Source organism: Balaenoptera borealis (genome assembly GCF_965194805.1).
Source record: "Balaenoptera borealis genome assembly, chromosome: 5".
Taxonomy (NCBI): Eukaryota; Metazoa; Chordata; class Mammalia; order Artiodactyla; family Balaenopteridae; genus Balaenoptera; species Balaenoptera borealis.
Genome location: NC_138862.1, coordinates 125,811,167 through 125,833,647, shown reverse-complemented (window position 1 = coordinate 125,833,647; position 22,481 = coordinate 125,811,167). Strand labels below are relative to the sequence as shown.

Here is a 22,481-nt window from a genome sequence, read left to right as displayed (position 1 = left end):
TTTTTGATTTCCTCTTTGATTTCTTCAGTGATCTCTTGGTTATTAAGTAGTGTATTGTTTAGTCTCCATGTGTTTGTATTTTTTACAGATTTTTTCCTGTAATTGGTATCTAGTCTCATAGCGTTGTGGTCGGAAAAGATACTTGATACAATTTCAATTTTCTTAAATTTACCAAGGCTTGATTTGTGACCCAAGATATGATCTATCCTGGAGAATGTTCATGAGCACTTGAGAAGAAAGTGTATACTGTTGTTTTTGGATGGAATGTCCTGTAAATATCAATTAAGTCCATCTTCTTTAATGTAACATTTAAAGCTTGTGTTTCCTTATTTATTTTCATTTTGGATGATCTGTCCATTGGTGAAAGTAGAGTGTTAAAGTCCCCTACTATGATTGTGTTACTGTCAATTTCCCCTATTATGGCTGTTAGCATTTGCCTTATGTGTTGAGATGCTCCTATATTGGGTGCATAAATATTTACAATTGTTATATCTTCTTCTTGGATTGATCCCTTGATCATCATGTAGTGCCCTTCTTTATCTCTTGTAATAGTCTTTATTTTAAATTCTATTTTGTCTGATATGAGAATTGCTACTCCAGCTTTCTTTGGATTTCCATTTGCACTGAATATCTTTTTCCATCCCCTCACTTTCAGTCTGTTTGTGTCCCTAGGTCTGAAGTGGGTCTCTTGTAGACAGCATATATATGGGTCTTGTTTCTGTGTGCATTCAGCCAGTCTATGTCTTTTGGTTGGAGCATTAAATCCATTTACATTTTAGGTAATTATCGATATGTATGTTCCTATTACCATTTTCTTAATTGTTTTGAGTTTGTTATTGTAGGTCTTTTCCTTCTCTTGTGTTTCCTGCCTAGAGAAGTTCCTTTAGCATTTGTTGTAAAGCTGGTTTGGTGGTGCTGAACTCTCTTAACTTTTGCTTGTCTGTAAAGCTTTTAATTTCTCCATTAAATCTGAATGAGATCCTTGCTGGGTAGAGTAATCTTGGTTGTAGATTTTTCTCTTTCAACACTTTAAATATGTCCTGCCACTCCCTTCTTGCTTGCAGTGTTTCTGCTGAAAGATCAGCTGTTAACCTTATGGGGATTCCTTTATGTGTTACTTGTTGTTTTTCCCTTGCTGCTTTTAATATTTGTTCTTTGCATTTAATTTTTGATAGTTTGATTAATATGTGTCTTGGCAAGTTTCTCCTTGGATTTATCCTGTAGGGGACTCTCTGTGCTTCCTGGACTTGATTAACTCTTTCCTTTCCCATATTAGGGAAGTTTTCAACTATAATCTCTTCAAATATTTTCTCAGTCCCTTTCTTTTTCTCTTCTTCTTCTGGGACCCCTATAATTCGAATGCTGGTGCGTTTAATGTTGTTCCAGAGGTTTCTGAGACTGTCCTCAGTTCTTTTCATTCTTTCTTCTTTATTCTGCTCTGCAGTAGTTATTTCCACTATTTTATCTTCCAGGTCCCTTGTCCGTTCTTCTGCCTCAGTTATTCTGCTATTGATTCCTTCTAGAGAATTTTTAATTTCATTTATTGTGTTGTTCATCCTTTTTTGTTTGCTCTTTAGTTCATCTGGGTCCTTGTTAAACATTTCTTGTATTTTCTCCATTCTATTTCCGAGATTTTGGATCATCTTTACTACCATTACTCTAAATTCTTTTTCAGGTAGACTGCCTATTTCCTTTTCATTTTTTTTGTCTGGTGGGTTTTTACATTGTTCCTTCATGTGCCTTGTGTTTCTCTGTCTTCTCATTTTGCTTAACTTACTGTGTTTGGTGTCTCCTTTTTGCAGGCTCAGGTTCGTAGTTCCTGTTGTTTTTGGTTTCTGCCCCCAGTGGGTAAGGTTGGTTCAGTGGGTTGTGTAGGCTTCCTGGTGGAGGGGACTAGTGCCTGTGTTCTGGTGGATGAGGCTGGATCTTGTCTTTCTGGTGGGCAGGACCGAATCCGGTGGTGTGTTTTGGGGTGTCTGTGACCGTATTATGATTTTAGGCAGCCTCTCTGCTAATGGGTGGCATTGTGTTCCTGTCTTGCTAGTTGGTTGGCATAGGGTGTCCAGCACTGTAGCTTGCTGGTCGTTGAATAGAGCTGGGTCTTAGCCTTGAAATGAAGATCCCTGGAAGAGCTTTTGCCGTTTGATATTACATGGAGCCAGGAGGCCTCTGGCAGACCAATGTCCTGAACTCGGCTCTCCCACCTCAGAGTCAGAGGCCTGACACCAGGCTGGAGCACCAAGACCCTGTCAGCCATGTGGCTCAGTAGAAAAGGGAGAAAAAAAGAAAGAAAAAAAGGAAGAAAAAAATAAAATAAAATAAAGTTATTAAAATAAAAAATAATTATTAAAAATTAAATAATTAAAAAGTAATAAAAAATAAAAAAAAAGAAAGAAGAGAGCAAGCAAACCAAAAAACAAATCCACCAATGATAACAAGTGCTAAAATCTATACTAAAAAGAAAAAGAAAGGACAGACAGAACCCTAGGACAAATGGTAAAAGCAAAGTTACACAGACAAAATCACCCAAAGAAGCATACACATACACACTCACAAAAAGAGAAAAAGGGAAAAAATTATATATGTCGTTGCTCCCAAAGTCCACTGCCCTCAATTTTGGGGTGATTCATTGTCTATTCAGGTATTCCACAGAGGCAGGGTACATCAAGTTGATTGTGGAGATTTAATCCACTGCTCTTGAGGCTGCTGGGAGAGATTTCCCTTTCTCCTCTTTGTTCGCACAGCTCCTGGGTTTCAGCTTTGGATTTGGCCCTGCCTGTGTGTGTAGGTCACCTGAGGGTGTCTGTTCCCCACCCAAACAGGACAGGGTTAAAGCAGCAGCAGATTAGGGGGCTCTGGCTCAGGCTGGGGGGAGGGAGGGGTACGGAGTGCTGGGTGAGCCTGCAGTGGCAGAGGCCGGCGTGACGTTGCACCAGCCTGAGGCAAGCCGTGTGTTCTCACGGGGAAGTTGTCCCTGGATCACGGGACCCTGGCAGTGGCGGGCTGCACAGGCTCCCAGGAGGGCAGGTGTGGATAATGACCTGTGCTTACACACAGGGGTCCGTGCTGATAGCCAAGGCACGCGCCCATCTCTGGAGCTCATTTAGGCGGTGCTCTGAATCCCCTCTCCTCGTGCACCCCGAAACAATGGTCTCTTGCCTCTTAGGCAGCTCCAGACTTTTTCCCGGACTCCCTCCTGGCTAGCTGTGGTGCACTAACCCCTTCAGGCTGTGTTCACGCAGCCAACCCCAGTTGTCTCCCTGGGATCTGACCTCTGAAGCCCGAGCCTCAGCTCCCAGCCCCGCCCCGCCCCGGCGGGTGAGCAGACAAGCCTCCCGGGCTGGTGAGTGCTGGTCAGCACGGATCCTCCGTGCGGGAATCTCTCCGCTTTGCCCTCTGCACCCCTGTGGCTGCGCTCTCCTCTGTGGTCCGAAGCTCCCCCCTCCGTCCCCCGCAGTCTCTGCCCTCGAAGGGGCTTCCTAGTGTGTGGAAACCTTTCCTCCTTCACAGCTCCCTCCCAGAGGTGCAGGTCCCGTCCCTATTCTTTTGTCTCTGTTTTTGTTTTTTTTTCTTTTGCCCTACCCAGGTACGTGGGGAGTTTCTTGCCTTTTGGGAAGTCTGAGGTCTTCTGCCAACGTTCAGTAGGTGTTCTGTAGGAGCTGTTCCACATGTACATGTATTTCTGATGTATTTGTGGGGAGGAAGGTGATCTCCATGTCTTACTCTTACACCATCTTGAAGGTCTCTCCGATCTGAAACTACTTTTTAAAAAAATTTATTTTATTTAAGTATAGTTGATTTACAATGTTTTGTTAATTTCTGCTGTACAGCAAAGTGATTCAGTTATATATATATATATATTCTTTTTCATAATCTTTTCCATTATGGTTTATCACAGGATATGGAATATAGTTCCCTGTGCTATACAGTAGGACCTTGTTGTTTATCCATTCTATATATAATAGTATGCATCTGCTAATCCCAAACTCCCAATCCTTCCCTCCCCCTTGGCAACCACAAGTCTGTTCTCTATGTCTATGAGTCTGTGAAACTACATTTTGTTGTTTACTTATTCTATATGCTTCTCTCAAAACCATGATGTGTGAGAAAAAGATGGAATTTGGAATTAGGCAGACATGAATTCACAATCTGCACAAATAGGTGAATGTAGATAAGTTACTCAAACTTTCTTAGGCAGTAACCTGGTTAGAACAAAATAGGGAAAATAACAAACACCTGTTGTTGCAATGATTCAATTAAGTATGGGTTGCAAAACCCCCCATTGCAAAGCCTGGCACCAGGTGAACAGGGACACATTAATTGTTGCTTTACCCATTTTTTGCATCTGCAATGGCCCAGCACAGGCAGAGGGCACACCTGTGCTCCATACAGATGATGTGGACTTGAGGCTCTTGTGGCCCGAGAATTTCCAAGTCTATACTTACTCACCTTCATCCCCTCTAAGCCAGGCTGTTGGTGCCTTTCTCTCAAAAGACACAAATCAGGGTTATGACTGGCATTTCAGAGACTTGGGAAGTAGAGATAAAAGGGAGACATTTTTACATTTATTGGATGGTGACTATGTGCCAGGCAACATATTGAGTGTTTCACATATATTTTCTCATTTACTTCTTGTAATGACCTTATGAAGTAGGCATAATGCTCCTTAATCAACCACCCCAAAACATAATGGCCTAATGCAACAACCATTTATTTTTTTTCATGAGTCAGCTGGGCAGCTCTGATGCAGGTCAGGATTGGTTGCCCTCGGCTGGGCTTGCTCATGTGTCTGTGTTCAGCTCGTGGGTCAGCTGGTGCTGACCGGTCTAGGATGGCCTTGGCTGGCTGGACAGTTCAGCTCTACTCCTTGTGATCTCTCACCCTCCTGCAGGTCATCCCTTGGTGCAGTGGTCCAAGAGAGGAAGAGGAAACATGCATGTTACTGTCCTACTGGCCAAAGCAAGTCATGTGGCCAAGCTCTGATTTGAGGTGGGAGAATACATCCAAAGGGAATGAATTCAGGGGGACATGAACAAATGGGGGTCATTAGTACACTTGATTTTTCACAATAGGCATAGTTATTACCCCCATTTGTAGAGGAGGAGATGGAGACTAGCAACGTTGTGCCTCTTATTCACTGGCCTGCCCCCTGGTGTCTTTCTCTGCTGTGTTCTTTTTGGTGATCTACTACATGGGGTGGGGATACTTTCCAATCAGCTGTATTTCCCCTTCTTTCTCATTATCTGGTCTGCATTTGAAGTTTCATGTAAAAGTTTTGGGACTAACCAATTGGTCTTAAAGAAACTCAATGGAATGACATCAAGGGGCAGTGTGGGTAAGTTAGTAAGGTGAGTCTACTTATTAGAAAATGAAGGGGAGGCAGATATGTGATTGGATGGAGCACAGACAGAAGAAAACGAGACAAATGTATGTTTCTCCTCCATCTGCTGGTTTCCCTGATTTTGCCTGGGTCACCTTCCCTGTCTCCATGCCATCCTTTCTGGATCCTGACACCAAGTCTGAAAAAGGCAAGAGCCTGGTATTGACCTGAGGCGCTTATTAGCCCTTGGATCTTGGGCAAGGAAGTTCCTTCCCTAATTTCCCCGAGCCTCCATTTGCTCATGTGAGAAAGAATAACAGCACAGATGTGGGTTGTGTGGTTTAAAGGAGACCTGCAGGTGAAGCGCCCTGCCTAGGCTGAGCCTTCCTGCAGCCGCCAGGAGTCATAGCTGCCCTGCAAGCACTTCTTGGTGCCCGGAAATGCAGAAGAGTCGACCTGCACAACTGCAGCGGCTCTGAGTGAGCTGCCAGCGCGGTGCAGAGTGGCTGAGCAGCACGAGGGCTGTTAATGGATTTTATGGCTTTGTTGAGTATCCCAAACTACAGTTATTAATTATAGGATGCTCTTTAGACACCGTTGCAACATATACATTTTGTCAGTTGATTTGTATAGGCACATATCTGGCAACATAAAGAATGTGCAGGACCAGAACACTTACAAAGCACTGTAATTGCCTTTTACTGCCCTCTTTGGCTTCTCAGACAGGAACAAAGGCTTTGAGGAGAGGACGGACAACTCTCCTTGGTCTTTGGACTGTCTAATGTCTAATTTAGGGTCCAGTGGCAGGGTGACATAACCTGTCTAGGTGCTCAGTATATGGGTTGAATCAATGAATAAACAACTTTTGTTTCTCTCTAGATTCCTCTATTTCCTTAACTATTCCTTATGAACCCTGACTTGTGTGTGATACTGGCACTGCATATATGTATGCAAATAAGGTCAAGGATTTCTTCTGAGACATTAGTTAATGTTTAGGGAGTAACTCTATGAACCTTGTGTGGCCTGGGGGTGGTGGGGAGTTGTCAAGAGTGCAAGGCCGTTGCACTCTGGGTACTGACAATTACTCACGAGGTGTTACAAGGCATGACGTCGGGTGGCCTGGTCTCAAGATACGTGGAGCGAAACAGAAAGGTGGTAACTTCTTGCCTGGTTACCATACTGCAGGGAAGTGTCTGTCCCACTGCAGCCTCGGCAGGACCAGCGGCCCACGTTTGCCTTCTGTGATCTGGTCTATCAGCCGCCGAGAGCCGGGGTTGTCCCTGCCTCTCCAAGATGGTGCGGAGTCCGGCCATTGCCCTCCGGGTCCGCGGTGATGTCCCCGGCTTGGCAACTCAGAGCGGCACTCGCGCTTTCCAGCTCTAGCGTGTGCCTGGCGCCCTCCCCAGACCAGGCGGCACAGAACGTCCGGAGACCCGGCCAAGGGCAGGACCTGCAGCAACGCCCGCCCGCCCCTCCGCACGGATGTCAGCTCCAAGGGCGTGGCGGGGCACGGTGCCCTGAGCCCCCGCAGGCGACGCTCAGGCTCCCGGGCACCACTTCTGAGGGAGCCAGCCCTCCCCCGAGGCAGTTATTTGAGAGCCGGAGCGAGGGCGCGGGGCCGGAGGGCTCCCCGCAGCCGCCCACCCGGTCCTCTGGGAGCCGAGTCCTACCTGGAGCAGGAGCGCCCCGGAGCTCGAGGACGGCGGAGGAAAGTTGGGGGGAGAGGGCGCGGAGCCGCGAGCTTAGAAGCCGAGGCCGGTGTCCGCGTCTCATGAATATGCAGGAGCCACCTCCCTCCCTCCGTGACGTCACGGGCCGTCCCGGGGTGAGCGTCGGAGCTGCTCCGGGTCCGCGCCAGTGAGCGCGGCTGCTGCGGGCGAGCTAGCGGCGCGGCGGCGGGCACCGGAGGCCGAGCGCGGCGGCGCCCGAAGCGCACCCAGCGGCAGGGCAAGGCGGCCCGAGGCCCGGCGGACACCGGCAGGAGAGAGCCGGCGAGGGCAGTAGGCGGCGGCGGCGGCAGCGGCAGCTCGTAGGCGGCGGCGGCGGCGGCGAGGATGGTGACTGGGAGGCTGTGCTGGGTACCGCTCCTGCTGGTGCTGGGCGTGGGGAGCGGCAGCGGCGGCGGCGGCGGGGGCAGCCGGCGGCGCCGCCTCCTCGCCTCTAAAGGTGGGTGCTGGGGAAGTTTCTTCGTCTCCGAGGAGGGAAGCAGGGCGGGCTTGAGGGTGCAAGCGGCGGGGACCCCGCTGGATTTGCACACCCTCCCTTGCTGCAGCTTCCCCGGCCTCCGTGCGCCCGGGATGACCAAAGTGAGCGCCCTGCGCCCTGGACCAGAGAGATTCCACCTGCGGACGCCGGCCCAACCCCTGGGCAGGTTCTAGGGACCCAGGAGAAGGCCAGGTCTTGGGAGTCCGGACAACTTTGGGGGCTTTCTGCGCCGGAGTGGGGGTGTAGTGGCCGAGTGGCGGGCTCCGGCCCGGGAGCGGCGGGAGCAGGGCGCTGGCACGGCGCGGACAGGCAGTTGTCTGCTCCAGCCCAGAGGGAGGAATCAGTGGCGGCGCCTTCAAAGGAGGGAGCAGAGCTCGTCTCCCAGCTCCGGGATGGGGTGGAAACTTGTGGGCTCCGGGGAAGGCCTCCCTGGCTGGCTTCAGGATCCCCCAGGGCGGCTCTGGCTCCCCTGGGAACGCGCGCCCTCGGGGTGGGCCGCAGAGTCCGGAAGAAGTGCGGGATGTGACCCTCCCCATAGCCTCTCCGACTGTGCTTGGGCACCGGAGCACAGAGGCGCAGAATCCGGTGACCTCCCTCCCCGCAACCCTATTGGCTTGGAGTTCTTGACCTCCCCGCTTCTCCCGCCCCGGAGGAAGCGAGATCCTGGTGAACGCCTGGCGCGGTCGGGAGACTGTAGGCTGGCGAGCCGCGGAATTTGCTGCCTGGGAGCGCGGGGCGGAGCGCCGGGGTGGGGGCGTCTGGAGGGCGAACTGAAACGGAAAGTCACGTGCTTGCTGGACGGTGGTGGGAGAGGCAAGGGAGGAGCAGAGCGGGCTTGGGTGGCGGTGGGCGCAGGAGAGGCGGTGGCAGTTCTGGGCTGGAGTGCCCGGCTTGGTGGTAACTTGTTGATTCTCTGCGTTTTGACTAGGATAGGCGGGCGTGCGCTTGGTTTAAAGGCTGTGGCCAGATTTGCCCGGCAACCAGTACGGGAAGGAACGTGGTCACTGACAATCCTCAGAGGACGGAGGAGTTTGCTCTTGTAGATAAAGAGGCTCCCTATTAGCGGCAACCTGATTTGCAAACTGGCTTTGAACCGTAGCTTACCTGTGGCTCAGGAAGGAATGTATTCTACGTTTAATTACCCTTGGAGGGTGGGGAGAGCGCGAGGCCGGCAGTTCGCCTCCTCAGGACCTCGGAAATGCCTCTCCCGCTACTTGAGAGTGAGACGGTTGAGAAGAATAGGAGAGTTTCTGTTTATCCTGTAATCTTTTAGTTTGGTGGCATCGTTTTTTGTAACATTATTTTATAAGCAGGCATCCTGTTCCTTTTCATCAATTCCTACTCCCACCCCCATCCCTGAGAGGTAGTTTTTTGGGGGAGAAGACAAAGGAAAACTGATTATGAAAATGTCTCAAACCTGTGGTAAAGGAAAGGTAAAGGAATGGGTAAAGGAGTCGTTGATCATTCAGCGAGACGCTTGTTTTGGTGAAAGCAAGAATAAAAAACAATGAACGACCAAATCTTTTGCTCTCCTTCCCCAATATAGACACTTTGTTAAATAGGCAGATTACATGTTTTTGATTTTTTTCGTCACTTTGTAGCGGAGCAAATGGCGTATGTTTAAGCCGATGTTTACATACAGGGGGACTCACAGCAAGTGAAGGAAGGGAAAAAAACTTGTTTGGGAAGAAGACCTGGTATGCTTATGCGTCGCCTAGTTCCCAGGTCAAAATGGAAAGCTTGGTAGAGATAAAAGAGAAAGATTGAAAAGAAAAAAAAAAAAAAATCCAGGCTCTCAGTGATTCACGCGTATGTGAATAATTATGTGCATTTTAACCAACACCTTGCATCTTCTCCACTTAGAACATATTCATTTCATGTTGAAAATAAGCCATTTGTCTTTCCGGAGTAAAAAGTTGATTGGTCCTGCGGAGCTAGAGTTGCTGTCTGAATCCCCCGCGTTCTTCCCTCTTTCTCTTTCCAACCACTGGGGGGCTGCAAAGGGCGCTGTTAGCTACATTTTTCTTTTCTTTTCATTTCTTTTTTAAAGACAAATGTGTAATATTTGATCAAAACAGAGACATTTGCTATGACGCTTTAGCTGGGATTTACAGGGCTGACTCTCCTTATTACAATGCACGTGCATTTTATGTCTCCAAATTTCATATAATTTCTGAAGAACATTTGAGATACTGAAGGTATGCTTCATATATGATGTGTCCCACCACTGACTTTGCCTTTTCTAAGGTTCATGTCATTATTATCCCCATCACTAAAAAGGAGAAAAGTCAGGAAGACCTATGAAGAAGATTGAACAAAAAAATAGCTTTCTTTTTCCATACAATTCTGAATTCATTCACAGAGGAAAAATGGGAGTGGGGCATCAAGCTGCCTGGCAGACTTGAATGCACCCTCTGGACAACTGTCTGGAAGTATGTCCTCCCGGCTTGGGCTCGTGTACGATGTCGTGTTTGTGGCACACAGCTTGTTTTGCCTTTGTGTTTCTTGCTTCTTGCTGTACGGAATCGAGCAGCTAATCCCTGAGAACTGTTTGGGGTTTTCGCAGAATCGCTGCACTTTGAGCACAAACATATTCCTGACGTCAGAAATAATACAGTGGCCAGGCAGCTATTATAACCCCTTCCTTTTCTCTCCTGTATCTTGATTATTCAAAGAAGACAAACACTTCCTGCATGCCTTGAAAAGACCAGATCCTATGCATGTGTTTCATGAGCAAAGCTTGGGAAGGCATTGTGGACCCAAGGAGCCTCTAGAGCAGAGAAAGGCATGTCTTATCCAGGGAGAAAAAGACAATACAAAAAAACCTCTTAAGATTTGTGCCAAATTTGGCGATGCATCAGTGGTCTCAGGTCTCAGGGATATGGTACACAAACGCTTTTTAGTTCTCAACATCCAGATATTGGTTGTTCAGGACAATGCTCGAGTAGAGACCATCAGCGATAACTGATGTAGTGCCCGCCTGTGTGCCCAGAGCCTGGCTCAGTGCTCTGGAGGATTCTTAGCAAATATAAGAAGATCACTGCCCCCCACCATTCCTATCTCACTACTACCTTGCTTTGAGAGCTTTGATCTGGCTGGAGACAAGATTTTTATGTGAAGACTTTAAGAGAATGACAGCAGGCCAAGTTTGTGCCAAGTATAGTACGATGCGATGGTGACACAGACAAGGGAGATAGGAAGAGGGCTTGCAAGCACAGCATTTGGTAATAGGGAGGGGAGGAGACAGAGCAGAATTGTAGCAGCAGTTGTATAATTGTAGTAACTGCAGTCTGTGGAACCTTTCCTTAGTGTGTTACAGGCACTGTGCTAATCCGTTTACCTGGGCTGTCTCTCATTTTTACAAATGCAGGGCTGGTTTTGGTAGCCCATTTCACAGAGGAAGAAACTAAGTCTGAAAGAGGGCAAGTGACTTGCCAGGACCACCAGGGGAGGATGTGACACTGGGGTGAGAATGCGAAGGCTCACCATGGCCAGTGCCCCTTGACTGTTCATCGCATATTCTCCCCTTTGGATTTAAAGGCAGATCTAGTGACCACAGGGAAGCTGACTGTATCTCTGAGATCCCCAAGAGCCCCTGTGGCCCTGCATACACAGGGGGAGAGTCCAGGGCTGCTGTTTCAAGGGGCCTGTTGGGAGGTCAATGGAGTGGGCCTTGTTCTCATCCATGGAAACCTGTGCTGTTGCTTCAAGCAGCAGCCTCATCCTCCCTCTTACAGATTCAAAAACCATCCTTGCGTATTCCAAAGTGCACATGCAGAACCTCCCGCGGGGGCGAAGGTGGTGTGGAATTTTTATGGTGAATTGTCCTATATCATCTCTTGGAAAGTAGCATGTGTCTCCTGGGGGTGTGGCAGTTATTTCCCCAACAACTGAAGCACAAATGACAAAATGTCCTCAGCACTGCATCAGAGGGTGCACTCTGACCTGCACTCATCCCAAAGCACCTGTGGTTCCTGGACCAGGATGTGCTCATTCCTGCCCTGGACCCTTTGGACCATGTCTTCAGGCTAGACGGTCACCTTCCTCAGCCTAATGCCTTCTGTGACTCAAGACACAGCTAGGCCTGGGCATGGCTTCCCCTAGGAGCCTTCCCTGACTGGTCCCCCTGGCTGGTCCCCTAGGATGTGGCTCTCCCTCTGGTGTACCTGTGCTCCTTGTCTGGCTCCAGCACTGCCCTGTGAGCCCTGAGGGCTGGAATCTTGTCCTGATTCTCCCTCCCTGTCCTGATCTCCAAGTCCACCCCACTGCCTGGCCTCCGGATGTAAGCCGAGCAGTCAGTAGTGAGTGGCTTGGTGAATCCACCGGTTTGCAGTTGCAGTGCTATTGTTTAATGACACAGAGATTTTGGATGTTTTCTCCTGTCCTGTAGGAAGGAAAATTTGGGCTTCATAGCGAGAGAAACCTGGGTTCAATCCTGGCCCTACTGCTTCCCAGTTAGATAATCTTGGACAAATCAGTGAATCCCTTTGAACCTCAGTTTCCTTATCTATGAAATGGGGTACAAAGATCTACCTTGCCAAGTAGTTGTCGGGAAAGTGTTTAGAAATCACTTAGCACAGTCCATGGCATGTAAATAGCATTAAATACACAGTGACTGTAATTACTGTAATTACTGATCATTTAAACCCTGGGTTCTAGCATCTGAGATTTGGTGACATTCTCCCTTTCCGACTGACCTCTTGGCAGTTCAGTAGCTTCGTTCATATCTTCCCTCCATTCAAACTCTGTTCTCTCTGTCTCTGTGTCTCTCCACATGTGCTATGTGTGGACATAGTCATATATAAATACATGCACACGTAGACATTTGGCTTGAATTGTGAAAACACCTGCCTCTTTCACTAGTCTATGAATGCCTTTGAGGCTGGGACCCATGTCTTGTCTCATTCATGTCAAAAGCCCTGGCACTTAATGCAGGGCCAGCTCTGAGGAAGGACTCAGCAATGTGTGTTATCTAAATAAATAAACATCTCTATGTGCCACTGCCGAAGGTGTGGGATTCTGGTCTCTGGAGGAAGAGCTTTATTGGTGTGATTTGGGTCGTAAAGAGAAGTCCCCTGACCAGCACTTTCCTTCCAGCCTTGCTGTCCCAGAAAGCAGAGAAGCACTCTTTTTTGTTTGTTTGTTTAAGACACTGGCAACCTCTGTGATGATGCATGTTTATGTGGAAGGGGGTAATTGACACTGTGATAACCAAATGACAGCTTGAGACGGATTATTATTTTATTATTTATTATCTAGCCCACCACTAATTGGACCCTGTGGAAATTGGAATGGTGGGTTTGCAGATGAACCATGAGAGGACTGAGCTGGGGGAAACATGCTGAGCTGAAGACACTGGCACTAAACAGGACAGAAGTTCGCCATCTTAATCAGCTGGGGATTCTGTAGCAAAAATAACATAGATCAGGTGGCTTAGAAACAACAGAAATTGATTTCTACAGTTCTGAAGGAAGGAAGTCCAAGAATGATTATGTTCTGGTGAGAGTTCTCTTCTGGGTTGCAGACTGCTGACTTCTTACTGTGTCCTTCTGTGTGGAATGCAGAGAGAGGAAGCAGGCTCTCTCACGACTCTTACAAGGACACTAATCCCATTCATGAGGGCCCCACCCTCATGATCTCTTCTAATCCTAATATGCTGGGATTTGGGTTGTAAGGAGAGGGTCTCCAAAAGGCCCTGGCGCCTAATACTATCACATTGAGAGTAGAGTTTCAACATGTGAATTTTGGGAGGACACAAACAGTCATCCATACCAATCATGCTGTCAGCTTTGGGGGAGAAGACAGGAGGCGGCAGTGGTTGGAGGAGGAAGCTTGGGGTGAGAGTGAGGCCAACCCAAACATGCATTGGGCCCCATTTTTAGCTGTTTCAGCCAAGAGCTATGTCTCAGTCTCCTGTTATTCTCTATGAGCGGAATGAAAAGCTAAAACAAATATCAGATATCAAAGAGCTCTGTCTAGGGCAAACATCACACATGACACAAACTATTGGAGAACTTGGTAGCTTCTGGGAAAAGGGTAGACAACTGTGCATGAAACACCTGGAAAAAGTTTTGTAGGAAAGGAAGAAATTGGCAAGGATAGGAGAAGCCAGCAAAGATTAACAGAGAAAATGAAAGAGGTCTTGATGGGTGAGTAGGCATTTGGTCAGCAGATAGGAGGTGGGCAGGACAGGTAGATGCAAGGTAAGAATGCCTATGTTGGTATGCAGGCAGGAGTAAGGAGGGAGCCCAGCCCTGGACAAATATATTTCTGCATACAGATTTATAAGGCTAATAAAAGAGTGAATGTTTATTGAATGCATACCGTGTGCCAGGCACTATTTTAAGCACTTCGTATATGTCAGTTGGTTTGATCTTAACCCCAGTTGGTTTGATCTACCAATGATGCAGGTAGAATTACTATCCCATCTTTACAGAGGAGGAAACTGAGGCCCAGAGAAGGGAAGTAACTTGTCCAAGGTCCCACAGCTTAGAGACAGTAGAACTGAGATTTGAACCCAGAACAGTGTGGCAGACGTGGATTTCCCATATCACACAGGCTTACCTAGCAGAGTGATGTGTTTTCAGCCCGAGGAAGGCTCTGATTGAGGCCAGAGAGGCTCTGTTGCCCTGGAACATTCCGAGGCAGTTCAAGAACATTTGGGTTTCACTTCAAAATTGCTGAAAGAATCAGTTTATCTGGAAGCCTCACTCTCTGGCTGACTTCCCCGTCAGGAGCGAACATCGTCTTTCTTTTCTTGCCCGGGCAGCTGGAAGCCATCCTCCCCTCCCGTCATGCTTGGCCTCAAGTAGAGAAGGCAGCTGTCTGCATTGCATGGTCCACTGGAGGGGTCTTCTGCATCAGGAAGACCTCCTAGCAGTTGTTCATTTGGGTTAAACATGGCCCTCCTCTGACTCCTTTTTTTTTAAGCAGGCAGGGTTAAGAAAAGCTACCACAGACACTTTCAAGTATATTAGATGTACTTGAAGCCTGGACTCTGGGGAGATTGAGGAGGGGATGCTGAAAGGCGAGTGTGGCAGGAGGCGAGAGAGATGGCATAGGTGAAATAGAAGGTAACGTGACTGCTTATAAGGCTGCCTTTTCTTCTGCTGTTGTGGCAGGATTTTATATATGTCAGTTGTCTTTTTCACAAATACCCATTTTACAGATTGGTAAGTGAACACCACAGAGCATGTAGCCGCAGAGCCAGGAATCAGACCAAGGGGTCAGACTAATTGCAGTTGGTTGCAACCCAGCACCAGGAAGCCAGGTGATATCTTGGATGATGTCACCCAAAGAGCACTTCTCCCACTTCTTAGTAGTTTTCTAATCCTCAGGCACTTGTTTCCAGTACCTTCTCAGGACTTTGCTTGTCCCCAGCTCAATGTCCTCTGCTTACATCAGTCCTCCAGAGATGGCCCTGACCAACTCTTCTCCTAGCTCACCTTAAGCCCTGCTCAGAGGCTTGCTCCATGTCTGTCTGCTCTAGGATGCCCTGGGGTACCACCAGCCCCACGTGTGCCAACCCAGCCTCTCATCTTCCCTCCAGGAATCTGCTGCTTACTCTGTGGCCTCTGTTTGGATGAAAGGTACAACATCTGCACACTCACCCAAGCCAGAGCCCTGGAGTCCTCCAGCATCCTCATCTCTCCTCTTCCATCACACCCCATCCTTCATCAAGTCCAATTGATTCTACCCATAAAGACCTAGAACCTTCCCACTCCCCTCCATGCCCATTGCTACTGCCTTATTTAGCATGTCTTGGGAATGAAAGCACCCCCTCCTCATCCCATCCATCACCCTGTTGCCAGGATGGGTCACATCAACCCCTGTCCCACCAGGCCTATAAGAAATTCCATCCCAATCATCATGAATTCCATCCTTCACCATCCATGCTGCAGTCTGTTAAGGTCCCAGGGTTTTGAGAATAACGTAACACTCTTGGAATTGCCTCAAGATTCCATCCCTCACAGGTTACCCTTGTGATGCTCATTGTCTGAACAGCCTGGCTTCTTGATGTCCCTGGCTGACTCTCTACTTCCATGGGCAGCAGAATCTTTGCTGCCACTGGGGTTCCAGCACTTGAAGTCTAATTCTCCTATTACATTTCATTGCCATTGCCTCGGGGGGTGCTTGGGGATAGGAGATGGAACAGGCCACCAGTTCCCATCCTAGAGGAAACCAGCCCTTCTCCCACCTTCTACCTCTCCTATCCCTACCATCACCCCTTCAAGGAGCTCAGGCTTTCATAGAGCAAAGGCCTGGACCGAGTGTCTACAGAGATCTTCTGCCTACGCTCTTGCAACCCAAGCCTCCTCTGAAGCTAGGATACACAGAGAGCCTCACCCCTGATGACAAACCACAGTCCTCTCAAGATAGATCCAAACTCTCCAGCCTCACATAAAAGTCCGTTGATGGTTTCTCCCCTCACTTCTCATCTGGCCTCCTCTTCTCTCAGTGAACTTTCCAGCAGTTTCCAGATAATAAATACTATCTTCTATCAAGAGCTTACTGTGTGCTGGGCTCTGTTCTGAGTGCTTTATAGGTACTAATACTCATTCAGTCCTCCAGCCACTCAATCAGATGTGTGCTCTTATTATCCCCATTTTACAGGTGAGGAAACTGAGGCCAGGAAGGTTAAGCTACTTACCTAGTTCACCCAACTACTACTACTACTACAGCAGAGCTGGGATTTGAATGGACCAAGTCTAGTTTCAGAGACTAGCCCCTTATCTGTTGGGTTAGTGACTCTCAAGCCTGGATACACAGTGGAACCACTTGAGAGTTTCAAAATAACAGAGATGCCTGGAACACCCCTGCAGAGATGCTGGTGTCATTGATCTAGGTTAGGACTTGGAATTTAGTTTAAAGCTCTCAGATGTTTGTGATGCCCAGCCAAGGTTGAGAAGTGCCCCTGCCAACCCCTATTGCTGACAGTTACCCAGGGAATGCTTCATTTCTTGGCATGGGTTGCAGGGCTGCTACTGGGTGGGGGCCTTGACCCTCTTTATTTCACCACCTCTGGTTTCCCCCACCACAGTGCCTATCGCCTCCCTGTATCCCCAGGCAGACTGTGAGCCCCTCGAGGGGGAAGCATCCTGTGTGACTGGTGCCCAGCACAGTCTGAGGTCCAGAGTGAATGCTGAGTGTTGAGGGAGTGACGATATGCCAGGGTGATGCCACCCACACTGGCTGCAAGTCCCTCAGGACTCTGCCCATGCACACTTCCCCCGGTCAGGGCTACTCCCTGCCTTTGGTCACTGGTAGGAACTAGTCATCAGGCCTCTCCCCTTTAGTTAACTGATTCTCCTTCCAAACCAATGACAGCATTCACTTTGTAAAGGTTGAAAACACTCAGTTCTGCAGATGAGTTGAGAGAACTCTAGCCACACCAAGATGTGTAAGGGAGTCAAGTCCAGCAGATGCCGCTGGAATTCTCACTGAGAAAGGCTGTAAATGCCACTCCCGTAGCTTCTAAAAATGCTTAATTGGCTGAAATTTGACTTAAGTTTTGCCGATTGAAAAAAAAAAAAAACCACACAGCACATCATTTTTGTGATTTCTGCCACTTTGCATTTCCGTGATGTCTGTTGTATAATGTAGTTAAACAAATCTTCAGTCTTCAAAGAAGCCTGACGGGGAAATCGCCTGTGGAGAAGGCAGCGACTCCAAGTCACGTGACTTGGATCCACTGATCCGTGTGAGGCTCAGGGCACATCACTCAGCCCTCTGGGATCTGCTTTTCCCTGTGCAGAAAGGACAGGATGGCACCTCCCTCCTCTATTCAAGAAAGTTCTGAGTATCCACGTGCAAGTGGCTCTGAATACCCTTTGGAAGGATAAAGTGCTTAAGAAAATAAGGTGATCAGATTTAAGAAACTGGTTTTGAGACTTCAGGAAACCCTCCAAGCAAAACCCTACATCTTTCCGTCTTTATACTGTCTTACCAATTTAATTAATGATATTTTCAGGAGAAGTCTGAATTTAGCGGTAAGGCCCTTCCTAATTCTGTAATGTACATTATGCCTATGGTACACAGCGGGTGTTCACCATGGTTATGCAAGGGGTGCAGCAGTTGCAGGCCCATAAATTTTCAGGGAAGACCCAGTCAAAACTGTTAATATGATGTCAAGTTGATGTGTCATTTTCCAATTTGCATGGCTAACTGCATTGCAACAAATTAATTAAAACAGATAAATGTTAATCTAATGCATGTCTCCTTGTAATGAATGAAATATAACCATTACAGGGTATTTGATTTATTATTTTAGTTTATAAAATGCCAAATTCTTCTGTAAAGTTAGATACAATAAGAGGAGAAGCTGACCCATATATAGCACTAGGAAAAATAATCACATTTCAATAAATTAATCACTCTCTAAAAGGATATAGTTCATTAACACCATGAACTGAAAGCGTTAGATGTAAATTAGATTAACCTTTTTAGCGACACTTGCATTTATATTGCATACTCTCTTCAAACTCCAAGCACTTTACATTATATTAATTTGATGAACCCTCCCCAGACCCTTTTTAAGTAAGTACATATATCAAAGTTGGAAGGGAGGAGAAATGAAACCCTTCAAAAATACTGAAATACTTGTCTTAAGATTTATGATTTCCTCTTTAGCAGTACAGTGTATGCTGGACTTCTGGAGCTTGAGAACGTGGGTGGTATTCAGGCTCTCTCGTGCTGTCGGGAAACAATTAGTCCATCACTCAGCACCTGAAGCCAGAGATACTTGTGCTTGGTGCTCAGGCCAAATGCTCAAAGGAAACCCTCTGCCTTCTTTCACAAAATACACCCCAGCAACAGTGGGTCTGGCTGTGGACAGGGCAGCCCCAAGTGGGTGTGGGTGATGGGAACTTAGTGCCCCACTGGGGCCTCCAAGGGTCATCTTCCCTTGGGCCAGCTGCGGCTCCTCTTTTACATCCCTACCCTTGATCATCTGGGTGCTGAGGATGAGCTGTGGTGAACAAGACCTTGGGAGGCTATTGGGAGAAGAAAGAAGGAGGGACAGGGAGATGGGAATGGGCTTAACCTCTTCAGCTGGGGGTCTCTACTCTGGCCTGCCTGAGTTGGGGGCCAAGACCGCTGTCTCTTTACCTGCTGGGATGGAGAGTGAGCGCCTGAGAGAGGAGGAGTCCCTCTCCATCTAGCTGAAAGCCTGATCTTCAAAGAAACTTTCCTGAGTGAGGACCTGGGTCTTCTGTAGCAGCTTGTCACCGGGACCACTCCTCTCCTATGGGGGCTCTGCCTACTTGCAGGACTTACTGTCATTGCCTGCTGGAGATTGCACAGAGGGGAGAGGAAGCAGGGCTTGCATTATAAAAGCCTATGAAGAATCAGGGGAGGAGACTGTAAGCATTTCCTGAGCTTGGTTGACTGTGTGTTTGGGTGAGTTTGGTGGTTTGAGGTTCTGAATATTTATTTTTCCAACTTTCTGTTCCTTCAAGTTCTCAAACCCACAAGTGCTTTCCTAGGGGCAGATTTTCACTTTATTCCACAAACCCATTGAAATGCTGTGTGTTTCAGACAACGGCCTGCCCTGGAGCTAGCGCATCACTAATGGTTAGACATGAAATAGAATGTAGGAGAACAACGTTGGAGTGTCGGGGATTCTTCTCCCTGCTTCTGGAGTTGGAAAATCATGTACTCTGGTCCTCATGCAAGGACGGTTTAACCCCACGCAGTCCTAGGATCTCAGCTCATTCTGCTCTGCCGGCACTTCTTGGCACACTTGTCTGCTGCAAAATGCTCCAAATTCTCTCCTCCAGACCTCGTATGGAAGGGATTAAGAATTTGGATTTAGGGGACTTCCCTGGTGGCTCAGTGGTTAGGAATCTGCCTGCCAATGCAGGGGACATGGGTTCGAGCGCTGGTCCGGGAAGATCCCACATGCCGCGGAGCAACTAAACCCGTGCGCCAAAAAAAAAAAAAAGAATCTGGATTTAGAGTCAAGAACTAAGACAGGCCATCACTCAGGAAACTCAGAAATGCTAGGGAATGAGAGAAAATATTGAATTTGCAGTTTATGGTATTTTAAGAGTTTCCTTCCTTCCTTCCTTTCTTCCTTCCTCCCTCCCTCTTCATTTCTTTTTTCTTGTGTGTTTTTGTTTGTTTGTAGGAGGGTGCTTGGTCATTTGGAGCAGGGAAGAAGGCTAAGATAATTTATAATCAGAGTTAAAAAGAATTTCACTTTCAAGACCTAGATTTCACTTTCTTTTTGTTGGTTATTTTCTTTTTTCCCAAAAGCAAACCAATTATTTTGGCTTTATGACACCATCATGAGAAATATCAAGATGGTTGTATCTTATGTATTAATTTTTAAATTATATTTAAGTCTTTTTAGTGATTTATTCTTCTTTTAACTAGAGGTCACTAATAAAGCACTTTTTTTTTTTTTTTACTGCACTTGCATCTTTTTCCTCTTGAAAACCCCCCTGCCTCCCCTCCACCCCAATCTTCCTGTCCTTAAATTGCAGCCCTCTTACGTGGAGGAACTCAAGTCAGAGACCAGCCAAGAATCTTTGCTTGAAGATGGAGTTTCCCTGGAGTTTTGCTTTCAGACGTGTCCCACCTCTTGTCCCAGAGCCCACGAGGGAGGAGGGGAGGGCTGACGGAATTGTTGGGTCACCTTCCTCACCCTTCTCATCCGCTGCTTCCCCCTCCTGCGATATCTCTTCCTGCTCCCCAAGTCCCTCCAGGATCTCTCTGCAAGACCTTGGTGGCACCAAGGTCTGCTTTTGGAGGTAGTGTTTGGCTGCTCCCTGGAAACCACTTCTTAAATTACTACCAATAATCATGAGAATCATCATCTTCCTAATCTTACAATTTGTTTTCTCCATCCAATGGGAAATGTGAATAGAAGCATCTTTAGAAAACTTTGCTACTTCTGTGGATCAGAACCACCTAATCTTTAACTAAAGACAGAGGGCTCGCTATGCAGCCACAGCTTCAAAACAAGTCACGTGGTTCATACTTCCAACCAAATGGGCTCTGGCAGAGGAACTTTGGAGCTGCCACTGCCCCTGTCTCAAGTCTACTAGACGTGGTGACCTAATGCTCTCCTTACATCATCTTATCAGAGAGGAAACACTCTGACTTTCCTGTAAGCTAAGGCAATGGGACATGATGCAGGATCTCACTTGGCGACATGCGCATTTAGAAAGAGAGGGCGCTGCTCAACCCCTAGGGTTACGCATTCGTACACTGGTGGTGTTTGGGGCAGCGTGGCAGGCTCTCTGGAGGGTGTGGGGGACGTGTGAGGCAGATGGGTCTCTGTCATGGTGCTCAAACCATATTAGGGTGATTTAGCCCCTGTGCTCAAATTGTGGAAGCCCTCCAAGGATGCGTCTATGTGACACCTTATGTCATCTAAAAGCTGGCAGTGGCGGCTACAGGTCTTAAAAAGCTGGGCTTCTGCGCATGCTGACTGCCAGCTCTGGTGGGTCTTGATGTCTTTTCACTCTTGGGTCCCGGCATGGAGATAGCCTAGTACTTGGTGTGGGTGGCTTCCCTGGCCGTGGGTGAAGACGTGCACTTGGACATCCTCTCTCCCCAGAACCAAGGCAGCCTTGATTTCCAGGGACCTTGAGCCCTGCCAATCCCCAGCCAACCCTCCTGAGCACCTAAGAAGGCGACCCAAGAGACAAGGGAGGGGGTTGCCCATCCATTGTGATGCAAGAGCCTCAGGTGTGCAGACTGGGGGTGTGCTCAGACCCAACCACAGAAGCACTGCCTGGATACGGGCACCCAGCCCAGTGTCTCCCCTTCATGAGCCACAAGGACTCACCTGGTTCTCTAGCTTGATTGCATCTGCTTAAAGGCAGGGCAGGGTTTCTCCTGAGCAGCAGCCAGCACACCTGACTCAGCAGTCTGTAGAGCACCGATCCTTCTCTGTCTGGTGTTCTCAGTGTGTTCTTCAGTGTTCAGCTGTTCTTGTCTCTGGTCCTTGCTTCTTGTTACAGGCAGTATCTATATCCCTGACTCTTGTCTTTCTACTGCAGCCAGCTCAGGATAGGGATGGGGGGCGGCGAGGTGGGGGAGGGATGAGGAGGCAGGGGCCTCACTGCTCAGAGAGCACTTGGTAGCTTGGATTCTCCTTGCCTGACTGTACTTCTCTATCCCTGCAGCTCATGGACTGATTCCTCTTTAATCCACTTCTACGCAGCCCTTGGTGGTTCTTCCAAACACACACACCCAGTCCATCACCTCCTGCTCAGAATCCCTCCACGTCGCTTCATCACTTTCAGGATAAAGTCCACTTTCCTTGGCTTATCCCAAAAGGCCCTTAGTGGGTGCCTACCTGTTCCTGGGCTAGAAAGTGAGCTCGTTTGAGCAGAGCCCAGCACCCGCACAGTGCCTGAGGAGTGAATGAGTGAATCTTCTCTCCATACGTTGTCCTCACGCTTCAGCCTGACCTGCAGAAAGAGCCCAGTTCCCTGCCTCATGGGTCTTCTTGTGTCTCTGCACCAATGCACACCCCGCCCTTGCCCCATCTGCTTTTGCCTTGTCTGGCAGCCTGGTGCCTCTTCTGGGATCCATCCCTGGGCATCCCCTGGGAGTATTCTTACCCCGTACCTCGATTACACAGCTCCCATACGGACCTCCACGGTGGCACTTACCAGCTTGCCTACCTGCCCACCTGCCTGTTCCTCACTAAACTGTCTGATCCCTGAGGTCAGGGTCTGTGACGTCCTCATCCTGTGCCCCCAGGCATGTATGGTCTAGCACAGGGTAGGTGGGTGAGTGATGGCTGGAGTTCCCTAGAACCCAGCTTGTTGCCTTGTGGGGATGGAGGGCTGGGGTGGAGTTCCCCTTGATTCATCTTTCTCCTTCATCCCCCTGGGTCCCCAGTGCCCATCTTTCCAGTGCAAGCCCACCCGAGTAGGGCTGGTGGAGAAGGAGGATTTGGTTAGGAAGGTTAGCATCGCGGGCTGGGTGCTGGCTATCA

The 22,481-nt window shown here is 48.3% G+C and overlaps 1 protein-coding gene across 1 annotated transcript in view; it reads left to right on the top strand.

Annotated features, from left to right (window-relative positions):
- The first annotated feature begins 7,181 nt into the window (after positions 1–7,181).
- CLSTN2 (calsyntenin 2) overlaps positions 7,182–22,481 on the top strand; it is a 657,417-nt gene continuing 642,117 nt past the window's right edge. Inside the window, exon 1 of the mRNA XM_082392369.1 lies at positions 7,182–7,486. Coding sequence (XP_082248495.1) covers positions 7,375–7,486 — 112 coding nt within the window. The 5' untranslated portion in view covers positions 7,182–7,374. The remainder of the gene's footprint in view (positions 7,487–22,481) is intronic.